Below are 17,699 nucleotides of genomic sequence, written 5' to 3' on the forward strand. Positions count from 1 at the left end.
ATAATTTGGGACATGCTCAAGATGACTTGCCCCAAATGGTAGAGTTAGAAACATACCAGGGGACTCCAATTTAATCCCATCAAGGTGGCATGTACCAATGCCATCTCACTAGTCCAAGTGATCAATTTCAGTTCACAATTGATCATAATGAAAGGACTAAGAGTCAAAGGGAGCACATAAGCAAGTCTAGTACCTGCTAACACTAACCGATAGAATAAATAAAGGGGAGAGTGATCCAACATGGGAAGTGAGATACTCAGAAGACTCATAGAATGGTAGATGTCCTAAATAGCACTCTGGCCTCAGAATCAGCCCTAAAGGCATTAGGATCTGGCTGAAAAGCCCATGAGAGTATTTCAGGCATGGAAAGCCAAGACACTCTGGCAAAAGATCTCTGTGAGTGAGATCTCAGTGGAAAAAACAGGTCTTCAAAGAAGGAGGTACCTTTCTCTGAAGGGAGGAGAGAACCTCCACTTTGACTATGACCTTGTCTAAACAAGATAAGAGTCGGAGAACTCAAGGGGCTTCCATAGCCTTGGAAACTCATGACTGGAGCATAGGGGGATTGCTGATGCCATAGACAGGAGTGTCAATTGGTAAAGTCAACAACAGGAGTCACTGTGCACTTACTCCTCATGTAGGATCTCTGTCCTTAATGTGCTGTGCATTGAGATTTAATGCTATAACGAGTACTCAAACAATATATTTCACTTTGTGTTTCTATGGGGGTGCAAACTGTTGAAATCTTTACTTAATGCATACTAAACTGATCCTCTGTAAAAAAAAGAAAAGAAAAGAAAAAGAAAAGAAAAGAAAAGAAAAGAAAAGAAAAGAAAAGAAAAGAAAAGAAAAGAAAAGAAAAGAAAAGAAACTATCAACTCCCAACTTGACTCTCACTGGGATTAAACATGACAATAGGTCTGATCTGATTTCATCATCATTTAAAAAAAATCATCTATTATTTTTCACTTTATGTTTCTGTGTGGGAGCAAACTGTTGAAATCCTTACTTAAGGTATACTAAGCTGATCTTCTGTATATTAAGATAATCGAAAATGAATCTTGACGTGAATGGAAGGGGAGAGGGAGTGGGAAAGGGGAGGGTTGTGGGTGGGAGGGACGGTATGGGGGGGAAGCCATAGTAATCCATTATTCGTACTTTGGAAACTTATATTCATTAAATAAAAGTTAAAAAAAATAATATACCCCCAATTTTTTTTTGACAGGCAGAGTAGACAGTGAGAGAGAGAGACAGAGAGAAAGGTCTTCCTTTTATCGTTTGTTCACCCTCCAATGACCGCCGTGGCCAGTGTGCTGCAGCCAGAACATCGCGCTGATATGAAGCCAGGAGCCAGGTGCTTCTCCTGGTCTCCCATGCGGGTGCAGGGCCCAAGGACTTGGGCCATCCTCCACTGCACTCCCGGGCCATAGCAGAGAGCTGGACTGAAAGAGGGGCAACCAGGACAGACTCCGGTGCCCCAACCAGGACTAGAACCCAGTGTGCCATGCTGCAGGCAGAGGATTAGCCTATTGAGCCGTGGTGCTGGCCATAATAATATACCCTTAAAACAAACCTATAAAAATATGCACCCAATCTGAAACGGGGTAAATATCCAAGAAAGAACCAAACTATATTACATCATCAAGTCCAATAAAAATATGGAAAGATGCTTACCATAATATATTATTAGGAAATTGCAAATGAAAATCACACTAAGATATCAGCACATATACATTACAAGTAGAAAAATTCAAATATTTGATGACACAAACAGTTGGCCACAAATAGGAATCATGTTCACTGCTGACAGAAGTGCAGCATGGTAAAGCAACTCAGATTTCAGTCAGGGAGTTTCTAATATTTTTCACTTTTTAATATCTTTTGAAAGGCAGAGTTACAGAAAGAAAGTATGAGACAATGAGATCTTCCATCTGATGATTCACTCCTCCAATGTCTACAACAGCTAGGGCTGGGCAAGACTGAATACAGGAACCAGGTGTTCATCCAAGTTTTTCACACAGGTGCAGGAGCCCAAGTACTTGGGCCATCTTCTACTCTTTCCCAGACTCATTACAGTGAGCTGTATAGGAAGAGATGCATCTGGGAATCTAATTGGTGCCCATATGGGATGCCTGTGTTGCAGGTGGCAGCATAACTCATTTTACCACAGTGCTAGCCCCATTTTTTAACATTTTTTACTTATTTAGAATCTCTATTTAAAATACAGTGAGACATAGAGACACAGAAATAGAGTAAGATCACCCAACTGCTAGTTCAAACCCAATACACACAACATCCAAGGCTGGGCCAGACCAAAGAAAGGAGCAGGGAACTCAATCAGGATCTCCCAGATTGGGGTCAAGGACCCAACTACTTGAATCATCACCTGCTGCAAACCAGGGTCTGTACTAAAATGAAGGAGGAATCAGAGGTGAAGCCAGGAGTTTAACCCAGGAACTCTGCCCAAAGTGGTATCTTCACCAATATGCCAAATGAATTCCCCACAGTTGAACTGCTTCCTAGGTTGATTTTAAAATGGCTTGAATGAGGATCATGCAATTGTATAGCTAGGGAGTTATCTTGGTGATTCAAAAATTTGAGTCAACACTACAGCTTTCATGCTTGCAAATGCTGATGCCCACTTCATGACCATTAAGGATCAAAAGTTGGGGTCTGCACTGTAGTTCAGCAAGTTAAGCCATGACCTGCAGTGCTGGCATCATATATGGGCACCAATTTGAGTTCTGGCTACTCCATTTCCAATTCAGCTCCCTGCTGGTGCAACCTGGGGAAGCAGTAGAAGATGAAACAAGTCCTTGGTCTCCTGCAAACATTGGGAGATCCAGGGGAAGCTTATGCTTCCTGACTTGGCTGTGGCACAGCCCCAGCCTTTGTGGCCATTTTGGGGAGTGAACCAGTGGATGGGAGTTCTCTCTCTCCCTCTCTCTCTCTCTCTCCCCCTCTCTCTCTTTCTTTGTGTGTATGTGTGTGTGTGTGTCCTCTCTGTGTAAATCTACCTTTCAAATGACTCTTAAAAATCATAAGGCATCGGCTGGCGCCGCGGCTCACTAGGCTAATCCTCCACCTTGCAGCGCCGGCACACCGGGTTCTAGTCCTGGTCGGGGCACTGGATTCTGTCCCAGTTGCCCCTCTTCTAGGCCAGCTCTCTGCTGTGGCCAGGGAGTGCAGTGGAGGATGGCCCAAGTCCTTGGGCCCTGCACCCCATGGGAGACCAGGAGAAGTACCTGGCTCCTGCCATTGGATCAGCACGGTGCGCCGGCCACAGCAGCCATTGGAGGGTGAACCAACGGCAAAAGAAGAACTTTTTCTCTGTCTCTCTCTCTCACTGTCCACTCTACCTGTCCAAAAAAAATCATAAGGCATCAATGTGTTTTTATAGATGCATATAAAATAGACTCCAGGACACCCATACAATTTAATTGTATTCAATAGCTATCATGTCACAGATATCCAGTTGGAATCTTTAAATGTGTGTTTCTATGTGAAAGGGTAAAACCAAATTATGGGAAACAAATTAGTGTTTGTGACATATGGAAGAAAAATGATGTGTATGTGAAGCACAGGGAAGTGTTAGAGTGTTGAAACTATCCTGGAGGATGATATTACGCTATGAGTCTGTCCAAATCTGTAGCTCTTTAAAGTCTATAGATTAAAAATATATAATGTCAGGGAGTTCAGCAATAATGTATTCTAAATGTATGAAGCAACCTCATTGAAGGATATGGGGATAGTGCTAACTTAGGAAATTGTAAAAGTGAGTGGAGGGGTGTGCATTGTGGCAAAGCAGGTAAAACTGATGCCTGTGATACTGGTATCCAAACTGGGTGGTGACTCATGTCTTGACTGCCTCAATTACAATACAGCTCCCTGATAATGATCTAGAAAAAAAAAGTGGAAGTTGGCCCAAGTGTTTGGGTCCCTATCCTCTACGTGGGAACCCTAATGAAGATCCTGGTGATTTAGCCAGTGTGAATTTATCCAGGAGCCCCAAACATTAGAAGGTAACCTTGGTCCCAGTGGAAATGGAAAGGGCATGTTTGACTCATTTCACCCCCTCCCACCATGGTGCCTGCTCCAATTAGGGGAGGAGGGTGCCATTTTAGGCTAAAGCAGCTGCTATGGAAGCCTTGATGCACATACTCAGAGCTGGATGAGACAGGATGGCATCTCCTAAGCAGTACTGTCAGCAATGGTGGGGAGACAGCAATATTCAGTCAGTGGCTCTTGTGTACACATAAAATCCAGTGATTCTAAATAGAGGGGAAAATCCATGGTCATCACTGACTTTGAGCCTGATTGGGGAAGACCGATAGTGGGCTGGGCACCCAAAAAGATTGTGTGAGGACCCCATGCTCCTATTATACCACAGACTATGGGGCTCAAGCCACCTAAGAGGAGCATCCACAGACAGCTGGCTCAAGGAATGTCTGCCACTCCGGGTCAGAACATCTGGTGAGGCAGAGTGGACCCTCCACACCCAATGACTGTGGGAGCTTGTGTGTTAAGACTGTGGGAACTCTGGTGGTAGGGGAGGGCACATGTTGTAGCTGGGCCTCTGGGCAATCATTCTGTGAGACTCCACATGCTCAGAGCTCCCTGGTTACCTCAGACCAATCGCTGCAATAGGATACAAACTTGGAATGAAGGATGTGTAGCTCATTTGAGCAGTTCACATGCAAGTGCACATGAATGTTACACCCACTTGGGGTTAAGACCCAGGCATTGATCACCTTAGAGGAGAGGAGGTAAAGATGTGATCACACTAACAGAGGTGATCATTGCCTACCTTCTGTTATCAATAAGAGATTTACCCTTGATATGTGCCCCACCATGAAGCACTGACCAGAACTCCCTGGCCACACCCAGCACACATAAGGGCATTCACTGAAAGTGCAAACATTCCACTAAGCCACAGATGCACAGTTCAAAAATAAAAGTGATAAGAGGGAAAAACAAGTATCTCCACAAATGCCTAACATAAATGAGGAAATTGAAGAAAAAAGAGTAAGAAGACAACATGACCTCATCCACAAAGGAACACAAAAACATTTCAATACTAGAATATGAAGATGAAGGGATTGATGAAATGCCAGAAATTAAATTCCAAAGATTACACACAGGATTACTCAAAAGTAACCAGAACCAAATTAATGATTTAAAGAAATTCATACATGACGTGACTGAAATTTTCCCATGAAATTGATATTTAAAGAGAAATCAAAATGAAATATTAGAAATAAAGAATTCAGGGGCCTGCGCAGTGGTGTAGTGGGTTAAAGCCCTGGCCTGAAGCACTGGCATCCTATATGGGTGCCAGTTCTAGTGCCTGCTGCTCCTCTTCTGATCCAGCTCTATGCTATGACCTGAGATAGCAGTAGGGGATGGCCCAAGTCCTTGGGCCCCTGGACCTATGTGAGAGATTAGAAGAAGCTTTTGGCTCTTGGCTTCAGATTGGCACAGCTCTAGCCATTGCAGCCATCTAAGGAGTAAAGCAGCAAATGCAAGACCTCTCTGTCTCTACCTCTCTCTGTAACTCTATTTTTCAAATAAATAAAATAAATCTTTTTAAAAAAGAAATATAGAATTCAATAGATCAAATTAAAAATATGGTAGAAAGCATTAAAAACAGAATTGCTGAGGCAGAAGAAAGAATATCTGAGTTGAAAGACAATTCCTGGAAATTTTACAGTCAGATAAAAACCTGAAGAAATTAGAAAAATTAGAGGTAATGTTGGAGATTTATGGTATACTATCAAATGGCACAATGTATGGTGCTTAGGATTTCCTGAAAGTCTGGAAAGAGAAAATGGGCCAGAAGGCCTATTTAGTGAAAGAATTACAGAAAACTCCCCCAATTTGGAGAAAGATAAATATAAAGAAAGATAAATAAAAGAAAGCAAATAGAACTCATAATAGAAATGACCAGAAAAGATCCTCAGCAAGACACATCATAGTCAAACTTTCCACAGTAAAAGACAAAAATAAATTCTAAAATGTGTATCAGAGAAATTTCAGATTACTTTCAGAGGATCTCCAATTAGAATCACAGCTGACTTCTCATCAGAAACTCTACAGGTTAAGAGAGAATTGAAAGATATAGCTCAAGTCATAAGAGAATAAAATTGTCAACCCAGAATACTATATCATGTAATGCTCTCATTTATGAAATACAATGAAATAATGACATTCCATAGCAAACAGGAATTGAAAGAATTTGACACTTGTCCAACCTTACAAAAAATGCTTACATGTCTGCTACACACAGAAACAGAAAGACAGTCAACATTATGAAAGAATGTAAATGGAGAAAATCTCCCTGTAAAACTACAATAGAAATCCAACAATAGGAATATTTATAGAAAACCGGCAAAGCCAAGTCATTTCTGATCAATATTAACCTTGAATGTTAAACAGCCTCAAATTTACAGCTAAATGATACAAACTTAATGTATCTTTTACATTCAAAAGCCATGTAATTGCTGCCTACAAGAAACACATCTCACAACAAAGATCCATCCAGACTGAAAGTTAAAGAATGGAGAAAGCTATCCCATACTAACAGAAAGCAAAAACAAGCTGGTGTAACCATCCTAATATCAGACAAAATAAACTTCACCACAGGAATTGTTAAAACAGAAAGAGAAATGTGTTATGTAATGAGATCAATTCAACAGGAAAATTGGACTTCAAGAAATGTGTATGTGCCCAATTATAGGGCACCTGCCTATTTAAAAGAAATGTTAATGTATCTAAAGGGAGGCATGTGCTGATACAATAGTAATGGGGGACTTCAACATCCCACTTAAATTAATGGACGGAGATTCAATAAAGAAACAATACACTTAACAGAGATTATGGATCAAATTATGGACCAAATAGACCTGTTATCTTCAGAGGTTTTCACTCTACAGTTGCACAATATACATTCTCATTTCAGTGCATGGAATCTTCTCTAGGATAGACCATACACTAGGCCAAAATAAAAATTAAGCAAAATCAAAAAATCAGAATCATACAATGCATCTTCTCTGACCACAATATAATGAAGCTAGAAATTAACAACTCAAGAATTTCTAGATTACATGAAAACCCATGGAGAGAGAGCAACATCTCCTAAATAAATGGTTTGTCATAGATACAATCAAAAGAGAAAAAATAAAAAATGAATGAAGATGATAATACATCATATGAAAACGTATGGATATAGGAAAAGCAGTGTTAATAGGGAAATTTACAGCAATTGTTGCCTACATCAAGAAATTTGGAAATAAATGTCAATCTATGTATTTCATGGACCTAGAAAAACAGCAACTAAATGCCAAATTATGAGGAAATATACAACTTAGAGAAGACATAAGCAAAAATGAGCAAAAAATTATAAAAGATCAGTAAAATGAAAAGATGGTTTTCTGAAAAAGTAAAACTGAAACACAGCATTGATGCGGCTAACCAAAAAAGATGGAGAAGAGCCAAATCAATAAAATCAGAGATGAAAAAGGAAATGTAACAACAGATATACAATTAACATGCAAAAAACAATAACCTTTGTATACATAGACAGTACCATGTTGAGAATGTAATTTTAAGATAAATCTCATTTACAATAGCTACAAAGTATAAATACTTTATTATAAATTTAACCAAAGTTGACAAATATCTCTATTTTAAAAATTATAAAAAATTAAATAATTAGACAAAGACATAAAAATGGACACATCTTCCATTTTCATGGATTAGAACAATCAATATTTTCAAAATGTCCATACCACTGAAAGCAATTTATATATTCCATGCAATCCAAATCAAAATACCAAAGACATTCTTCTCAATCTAGGAAAAATGATGCTATAATTCATATGAAACAAAGGAGACCCCAAATAGCTAAATCAATCTTATACAACAAAAATAGCCAAAGGCATCACAATATTAGATTTCAGGTCATACTACAGTGTAGTTATAACCAAAACAGTTTGGTGCTTGTACTAAAACAGACAGGTAGAGGCCAATGAAACAGAATAGAAGTTCCAGAAATCAATCCATGCAAAGGAGCTAAAATCAATCCCTAGAGCAAGGACAATCTCTTCAACAAATGGTGCTGAAAAAACTGGATAGCCAGAGTCCATGTGCAGCAGTATGCTACAAGTCTACAACCTAGGCCTTGCACAAAAATCTACTCAAAATGGATCAAAGATCTAAATCTACAACCTGATAAAATCTAATTATTAGGAAACACTGAGGAAATTCTTCAAGACATTGGCATGGGCAAAGACTTACTGGAAAAGACCCCAAATACCACAGACAATCAAAATTAAAGTTGACAAATAGGATTACTTCAAGCTGAGATGCTTCTGTATTGCAAACAAAACACTTAGCACAGTAAAGAGACAATTGACAGAATGGAAGAAAATAGCTGGAAACTATGCAACTGATAAAGGGTTAATATCCAGATCTATAAAGAAATCAAGAAACTCAACAATGACAAAACAAACAATCCAGTTAAGAATTGGGCAAAGGACTTGAACAGTCATTTGTCAAGAATGGAAATTAATATGGCCAAAAGACACTTGAAAAAAATGCCCAGAATCACCAGGTATCAGGGAAATGCAATTCAAAATGACAATGAGTTTCACTTCACCACAGTCAGAATGATTCTCATACAGAAATTAACAAACAACAAATGTTCATGAGGATGTGGGGAAAAAGGTACACTAATCCACTGTTGGTAGGAATGTAAACTTCTCCAACCACTGTATAAGACAGCATGGAGATATCTCTAAAATCTGAACACAGATGTACCATATGACCCAGCCATTGCACCCCTAGGAATTTCTGTGAATCAAGTAAAGAAAAAAAATTGGAATATGAAAGAGTTATCTGTACTCCCATTCCATTGCAGCTCAGTTCACAATAGCTAAGATATGGAATCAACTGAGATGTTCATTAATTATTGACTGGATAAACAAATCATTTTCTTTTTGTATATATATATATACAAATGTGACATGATCTGCCTCAAGTGTTAAACTCAACTACATCTGTGTGATGCCAACTGTCACAAGAAAAATGCAGCCATATCAATTATCTCTACCTCCTGTGATGCCACCATCCCACATGGGCATAGTTCTGAGCTTCAGGAGTCCATTTCAGATCTGCCTCTCCACTAATGTGCTTAGAAAAACCGTGGAAATGTCCCAAATTCTAAAGCCCCTGCACTTATGTGGGAGACCTATAAGCTCTTGTCTCCTGACTTCAGCCAGACCCAATCCCAGTCACTGTGGCCATTTCTCTCTTCCTCTATATTTCCCTCTATCTATGACTCTGGCTATCAAAATAAAAATATCTAAAAAACTAAATAAATATTTAAGTGCTTGTGCTGTGGCTCAATAGGATAATCCTCCACCTGCGGCACTGGCACACTGGGTTCTAGTCCTGGTTGGGGTGCCAGATTCTGTCCCAGTTGCCCCTCTTCCAGGCCAGCTCTCTGCTGTGACCTGGGAAGGCAGTGGAGAATGGCCCAAGTCCAGAAGCACCTAGCTCCTGGCTTCAGATCAGCACGCTGGCCGAGGCTGCCATTGGAGGGTGAACCAATGGCAAAGGAAGACCTTTCTCTCTTTCTCTCTCTCACTGTCCACTCTGCCTGTCAAATAAATAAATAAATATTTAAAAATAAACAAACAGAAAAACTTCCAGCCCAATATGGTCATTTATGGCTCTGCCTATACAGGGATGTCCTGCCAGAACCCTTGGTCCTGTAGCCTCAATACAATTCTCATTTGTTGTAAAATATTATTGAATGAATGATGTGTCTACATAACCTTTTTCAACATGAGAAAAATATCTTTCAAAACCAAACAATAATGTAGATGCTCATGCTATGAAATGTTTTAACTAATATAGAGATTTAGTGAGCAAAATTTAGTAATGCAGTGGTCAGCACGATGGTGTAGCTCTGGCCGTGACGGCCATTTGGGGAGTGAACCAATGGAAGGAAGAGCTTTCTCTCTGTCTCTCTTACTGTCTGTAACTCTACCTGTGAAATAAACAAAAATCTTTAAAAAAATTAGTAATGCAATATGAGAAATAACAGAGTGACAAGTCAAAATAGGAGTATTTGGTGTAAAAAGATATTCAACTATACTTAAAAAAGAAATATAAAAAAATTCTCAATACATTGAATCAATGAATGATCAAATCACTGAAGAAAATGAACTTAAGGAAATCATCCTAATATCTAGCAGTATGTTTTGCAAAATTTCTAAAACTGCAGATTAATTTACAACCCCATAAATTCTATTAAAAAGTAGATATGAGGGAATTTGGTGAAAACAGTAATTATAATTAAATTTGAAGTGAAATAAAAAATAAAAATCAATGAATGTAAAACAACCAGAGATCATTCCATCTACTTTAATAATTTTAAGAGAAAGTGTATCTGTGGCTACAGTTTGGAAAATTTCTGTGAATGATAACTTTGTTATCATAAAAGTCAACTAGGTTTAAAATAAGTGACTTTGAAGGTGTAAAAGACTAAACTGACCCTAGATACTGTGCACATGAATGTTGCCAGGACAGCTTTCAGAATTTTGAATGACCTGATCACATCACAATGAAAAATCAAGCAAGATGGCCACAGATTCATAGTAGTGGCACTCATTTAAAGTAGAGAGACAGAGAAAGGGAGTGGAGGGGGGAGAGAGCGAGAGCAATAAATTCAAACACAATAGCAAAAACACTACATAAAATATTCACTACATAAAATATTTTCGTTCTTTTTTTTTTAAAGAACAGGGCCCTGAACCTTGGGTGCAAGGGCTCCCTCTCTCTTTTTTTAAATGGTTTATGAGTTACACAGAGAGAGGAGAGGCAGAGAGAGAGAGAGAGAGAGAGAGAGAGAGAGGGATCTTCCATCCACTGGTTCACTCCCCAGGTGGCTTCAATGGCTGGAGCTGTGCCAATCTGAAGCCAGGAGCCAGGAGCTTCTTCTGGGTCTCCCACACAGGTGCAGGGGCCCAAGGACTTGAGCCACTTTCTACTACTTTCCCAGGCCATAGCAGAGAGCTTGATCAGAAGTGGTGCAGCCAGAACTTGAACCGGCACATATATGGGATGTTGGCGCTTCAGGCCAGAACATTAACCTACTGTGCCACAGCACCAGCTCCTAAAATATTTTTCTAAAATGGAAAGTAAAACTGAGTAACTTGGTTGGAGTAATATTAATTAGCAAGCATAAAGGTATTTGGTGAAAAAGTGTCTGTTACAACGAAGTTTAATGTATTTCTTAGGGCCTGGTGCTGAAGTGTAGTGGGCTAGGCCTCTGCCAGTGGTGCTAGCATCCCAGATGTGTCCTAGTTCATGTCCTGGCCGCTAGTCTTCTAATTCAGCTTTCTGTTATGGCCTGGGAAAGCAGTAGAGAGAATGGGACAAGAACATAAGCCCCTGAACCTGTTTGGGGGACCTACAGAAGTTCTTTGCTATTGGCTTTGAATAGGCTCTGCTCCAGCCATAGTGAAGACTTGGGGAGTGAACTAGTAGATGAAAGATCTTTCCCTCTGTCTCTCCCTCTGTCTGTATGTATCTAAATCTATCTTTAAAATAAAAAAAAGTAAATTTTTTTTTTAAATGGAGTACCTAAAATCATGATGAGATCTTTCCAAGTTACATGGTATATTACAGGACATATAGCAGTGCCTAGAATGTATGATGGAAAATTTCATATGCCAATGATAAAAATCTGGAAAAGGTAAAAATGTGTCAATTAGAAAGGAAGAGTAAATACACCTGGCCTAGGACTCCTGTATACACATGAATTTCCCAGGAGGACTCACAGAGCTTCGAGCAGTGAAAATGCAAAGCAAGTCTGAAACAAAGTCACTGTATCACCACTGGCTTACTAGAATGTTAGGGATACACAGGTTATAACAACAGGTTAAAAAAGTAAAGTAAAAATAAAAAGTGATGAATGTGTTATAAAAACATGTTGTGATTACGGACACAAGTAAAAATGAACACACACTATGAAATAAGATATGTTATGGTTACTGTGTGAAGTAATGTGTAATTTGAAAGGGGAAATAATGGTGTGAAAAGTAAACATAGGGAACTTTCTGATAAATAGTTCAACACAATTATATCAATAACAGAAATTATGAAAAAATCCCAAAATTTAAATAACACAGATCATGTCATGTTCTATAATATATGACAGGAAAGGATCACATATCTTGAATTACAGTGTGGAAGTTTTAAAAATCAAAGGCAAAATTTAGAACTAACATATCTGTGAGAAACTATGTATGTGAGAGTTAACTGGAAACCTACAGAATTTGAGTGTGTTGATGACTTCACAAAATGCTAACCAAGCTAAACACATAGTGTTGGGCTTGCTCAGATTAAGACATTAAAATATGTACTGATAATAGATATAATTTTTACAATTTATTTGACAGGTAGAGTTATAGACAGAGAGAGAGAGACAGAAAGAAAGGTCTTCCTTCTGTTCACTCCCCAAATGGCTGCTAAAGCTGGCACTGCACCGATCTGAAGCCAGGAGCCAGGTACTTCCTCCTGGTCTCTCATGTAGGTTCAGGGGCCTAACCACTTAGGCCATCCTCCACTGCCCTCCCAGGCCACAGCAGAAAGCTAGATTGGAAGAGAAGCAACCGTGACTAGAACCAGCACCCATATGGGATGCTGGAGCTTCAGGAGAAGGATTAACCAAGTGAGCCACAGCACCAGCCCCGATAATAGCTATAATTTAAAAAGTCATGCAATTATGAAAAGCAAATTATTATCAATGTAAGAAAAATAACTTGGGAGGAGAAATAAAAATAATCTAATACAGTTACAGAAGCACAGATTGTTACTGTTGCACTAAAAATGAATGCTAGAAAATCCAACATATTTATACCAAAGATCATACCATTTTACATAAGTAAAATAAGCATGTCTGGGGGATGATGTTCTGGTACAGTGGATTAAGCCAATGGGCTTGCTCTTATCAATCACTGTGATGCCTGGTAGAAGTACAATCTATTCTGCATTACTGATCCAGCTTTCTGCTAATGTACCTTGGAGGCATAAGATTATGGTCTAAATAATCCATTTCCTGCCATCCACATCAAAGCTCCAGATGGGGTTTCTGGCTCCTGGCTTAGGCCTGGCTCAGTCCCAGTTGCTGTGGCAATTAGATGGGTGCACAAATACATGGAATTTCCCTCCTCCATCTTTCTTTTCCACTCTGCCCTTAAAATAAATCTTTAAAAAACTAAAAGCCTTGACTATGTAGAACTATGTTACTTTCAATAATAAGAGGTACATTTTGATCCCCCAAAATATCAACAATATCTGCAAAATGCTACCTATAAAGAGTTAACAGCCAGGTATCACATTAAATTGATCTGAAAAAAATGTGTACATAAAGGTTGTGAGGTAGTTTTAATTTCACAGCATTGATAAAATCACAATGAACAAGATAACATGGAGTGCTCTGGTTTCTAGATACTATGACACACAAAGGTAATACGTATAATGCTAAGGTATAAACTAGAATGATAAAGAGATGCAAATGCAGTAAAATAATATTGTGATCACTGTGAGAAAAATAAGCAATTTATTAACAAGAGTGGAGGCTAACTTTATGGTTTAATAAGTCAAGACACTACCTGTGATGCCAGCATCCTGTATGGGCAGATGTCCCACATCTGACCTAACTCTCTGCTAATGACCTGAGAAAAGGAGTGGAAGGTGGCCTAAGGGTTTAGACCCTTGCCATCCTTGTGGGAGAACTAGATGAAATTCTTAGCCTTCAACCTGGATCAGAATTAGCTGTTGCAGCCATCTGAGAAGTGAAACAGCAGATGGATGGTCTCTCCCTTCCTTACTTCCATCCTTCCTCCCTTCCTCCCTTCTTTCCTTCCTCCCTTCTTTCCTTATTTCCTTCTTTCCTTCCTTCCTTCTTTCCTTCATTCCTTCCTTCCTTCCTTCCTTCCTTCCTTCCTTCCTTTCCTTCTTTCTTTCCTTCTTTCCTCTCTCTCTCTCCCCTCTCTCTTCCTCTCTTTTTCTCCCTTTCTCTCTCCTCTTCCTCCCTTCTTCCTTCCCCTCCTACCTCCCATCCCTATAGCTCTGATTTTTAAATAAAGAAAACTTAAAAAAAAAGGAATGAGGTGTGCAAAACCAATGTCAGGTAAGGTGCTAAAAACAGTCCATCATGCATTAAAAGGGGAAAACAAATGAAATCTTTTCCAGGAAACATAAATCAATGATATATGTCACCATTTACCTAAATAGTAATAAATAAAACATGACACAAATATTCTGTTGAAACTCTTTTTTTTATTGTGAAAAAGTCTTTATTTTAAGAAAAAAATTTAGTTAACAAAAAATTTAACAAGTTTCACTTAGCAAAATACACCCCAAAGGAAATCACAGTACAAAGAAAGTTTTAAGTCAAGGCCTCACCAATTCCTACAGTATTAGTATTGTGTCTCAATTCTCAAAACTAACTTTTAAAAAGCTTAAACTTAACCTAAAAGATTTAAGTGAAAATAAAAACTAGAATGAACAAACATGAGAAATGTTTCTCTTTGAATTAGGGATCTAGCACCTTTGAGTTTTCCACAAAAGTACATCTCCCCAAGGTGTTCACTGTGGTGTGGTGTAATAGATCCACTATTTAGCATACTTAAACTACTTTAACTCAGATAACATCACTCAGAAGGATACTACTAAAATGTTACTCGAGAAAAGCAGAAAATAGTTTCGTTTACTCAATATCACATGCTAGAAGAAAAGTTTGCATGAGAAAACACTGAAGAGGTAATTTTTTAATCCAGATTTCACAAACTCATGGTGCAAAATGGGTCCCACAGCTTCCTCTAGGGTAATCACTGCTTTTTCACTGCTTGCTGGCTGCCTCTGAAAATTTGATTGAAATTAACTCAAATGCTTCTACAAAACTAATCATATCCACCCATGCTATTCTGACCACTATAGCCAGTGCCATAACAACCGCTCACTAACTGGCTCTCCAGGCCACTGTAGGTGGCCTGAGCCATGGACACCCCCATGCCCTGCATCACCTGGTTGCTGTGGGCCCCGTTGCTGGCCCCTGTGGTGGAATTCAAGAAGAGTTCTATGTATCTGTGCTGCATATTGGCCCTATCTTTCAACATCGCTGCCACAGCTTCTTCGTGGGTGGCAAACTCCACATCAGCTTCGCCCGTCACTCTTCCATCTGGGCAGATCTCAATATGGACTCCCACTGGGTTAAGTGGAGAGAAGTTGTAGATGTCATTCTCTGTCGCTTTGTATGGCAGCCCTCTCATGTGGACGCAGTGGCTGGTGGTGCTCTGCACTGCAAACTCGCTGTCTCCATATCTGTGGTCGTACATTCCTGAGAGGCAGTAGCTGAGGTCTCTCCCAAACAGATCAGTGGTGAAGCCGTAGCCATCGCTGAGGCCACTGTACTCCTCATAGCCCCCATAGCCAGCGCTGTAGGTGCCAGGCCACATTCTCTCCAAGCCTGCCTGCTTCACAATGCCAATATACCTCCAGGCTGTGCCAGGCCTGTCATAGGGCCCGGGTCGCTGAACAGACATGAACTTCAGAGGAGGATCTGAGTATGACCTCACTTCTTCCTGACTGCTCTTAAATACCTCAATATATCTGTGCCCTATTCTCTCCTTGTGCTTCCCTAGCGCCTTCTCTGCCAGCTCCTGAGAGGCAAACTGCACGAAGGCCTCCCCTGTAATCTTGCCCTCGGGGTCCACAGGCAAAGTGATCCCGTTTGGCACGATTTCCAACCCTGAGAAAAACTGAACAATTTCTTCCTTTGTGCATCCAAACGGGAGTTCTCGAAGCCGCACGAAGCCATCATTAGTGGTGTCAGCGCTGTTTGGACCACTGTGCTTCAACACCCAATCCATCTCAGTTCTGTGAGACTTGAACACCTCAATGTACTCGTGCCCTATGCTTTCCCTGTCTTTTTTCAGGATCATTTTGACATCATCTTCTGATTCAAGTTCGACAAATGCCTCACCACTCTGCCTGCCTTCTCTAGTGTAGATAAAATGAACGCCTGCAGCCCCATCATGAATCATGCAGTCGGACAGGAAGTTCTGCACGTCCTCAATAGAGCAGGAGCAGGGCAGGCCACGGAGCTTGACCACAAAGCCTTTACCTCCCTTGGGACCCAGCATCATGGACACTTGACAGGGTAGATGTCAGACAAACGGGTGCAAGTTGTCTTTTTATGGCTTAGAGTATCACCAAGGATACCTTCTGTAGGAGACACCTCTGCTAGGTAACCAACTGTCCACTGAGGAGAGCTGGCCTGGTTTCTATTTGCATTCAGCAAGAGCGGCTTCCAGCGAAGGACTGCAGATCCCACCAGAGCTTAGACGTGCAGAGGGCTCCAGGCAAACTCCAGGTGCATCTTTTTGTTCTTAACCTTCTTCAGGAAGACACAGCACAATCCTCCTGTTGAAACTCTTAGAAAGCAAAATCTTATAAATATTGAGAACAAGCAAAAATATATTACTGAAAACAGTGAATTATCAGAAGGCTTAAGATTATTATGAAAATATGTATGCATGATAACTTAGGGATTATTATGTGTGAATAAATGAGTAATCTGGTAAGAGTAATAATAGAATGACAAACAATTGTAAGGGCAGTTGCTGAAAAATACATAATTAAAATTACATTTAAAATGGGAAATAAAGAGAAGGTAAAACAATCCCATTTCTTTGAGAATAATCATAAATGAAAGATGATGATACATGGGTTTTTTAAACTACCCAATTGGGTAGTTTAAAAATCATAGGAAAATTCAAAGTTCCCCAATGATTGAGAAAACGTTTTTTTAAAAAATGTCATCAAGAAAAGGTGAATAACTGGTGGGACCTAAGATGGCTTTAAGATTTGTGTAAATGAAGATTGCAAGGACAATTTACAGTTTTGATATAAATGATGACCTCATATTGACAAAGGTTATTAGTGATACATAGATAAAACACATAATATCAAAGACAAAACTAAAGAGTTAGAAATATTATGAGGGGCTGGTGCTGTGGCGCAGTGAGTAAAGACAATGCCTTCAATGCCCGCATCCCATATGGGTGCTGGTTTGAGTCCCAGCTGCCCCATTTCCAATACAGCTCTCTGCTATAGCCTGAGAAAGCCATAGATGGCCCAAGTCCTTAGGCCCCTACACCCACATTGGAGACATGGAAGAAGCTCCTGGCTCCTGGCTTCAGATTGACACAGCTCCGGCCATTGCAGCCATCTGGGGAGTTAAGCAGCAGAAGAAAGACTTCTCCCTGCCTCTCTGTAATTCTGCCTTTCAAATAAAGAAATAAATCTTTTTAAAAAAGAAATATTATGAAATAAAAATAGGGCATATATACACAATGGAGTACTACTCAGTCATAAAAAAAGAATGCAATCCCAACTTTTACAATAAAATGGATGCAACTAGAGTCCATTATGCTTAGTGAAATAAGCCAGCGACAAAAAAGGCAATGCATGTTTTCTCTTATATGTTGGAGTTAATGTAGGATACAACAAACAAAATGCATAAAAATGAAATTGACATTATGATATACTCATTGTTTATGACCTTCTCTATCTTCTTGTGGAATAATGGTTTTCCTACTTTTTACTTGTTGAACATTGTCAAT

At 39.6% G+C, this 17,699-nt stretch overlaps 1 protein-coding gene across 1 annotated transcript; it reads right to left on the reverse strand.

Moving 5' to 3' along the window:
- Positions 1-14,761: 14,761 nt before the first annotated feature.
- LOC149119256 (heterogeneous nuclear ribonucleoprotein F-like) lies at positions 14,762-16,235 on the reverse strand. The gene has a single exon (XM_089325306.1). The coding sequence runs from the start codon at positions 16,218-16,220 to the stop codon at positions 14,976-14,978; it is 1,245 nt and encodes a 414-aa protein (XP_089181432.1). The 5' UTR covers positions 16,221-16,235; the 3' UTR covers positions 14,762-14,975.
- Between the last annotated feature and the right edge of the window lie 1,464 nt (positions 16,236-17,699).

This window comes from Oryctolagus cuniculus, chromosome Y (assembly GCF_051225735.1).
Source record: "Oryctolagus cuniculus isolate XC-2025 breed Fujian yellow rabbit chromosome Y, ASM5122573v1, whole genome shotgun sequence".
NCBI classification, from domain to species: Eukaryota; Metazoa; Chordata; class Mammalia; order Lagomorpha; family Leporidae; genus Oryctolagus; species Oryctolagus cuniculus.

Bases quoted from the DNA above. Each gene is read 5' to 3' on its own strand.
- LOC149119256 (XM_089325306.1), bottom strand. From the start codon at position 16,220: ATGATGCTGGGTCCCAAGGGAGGTAAAGGCTTTGTGGTCAAGCTCCGT.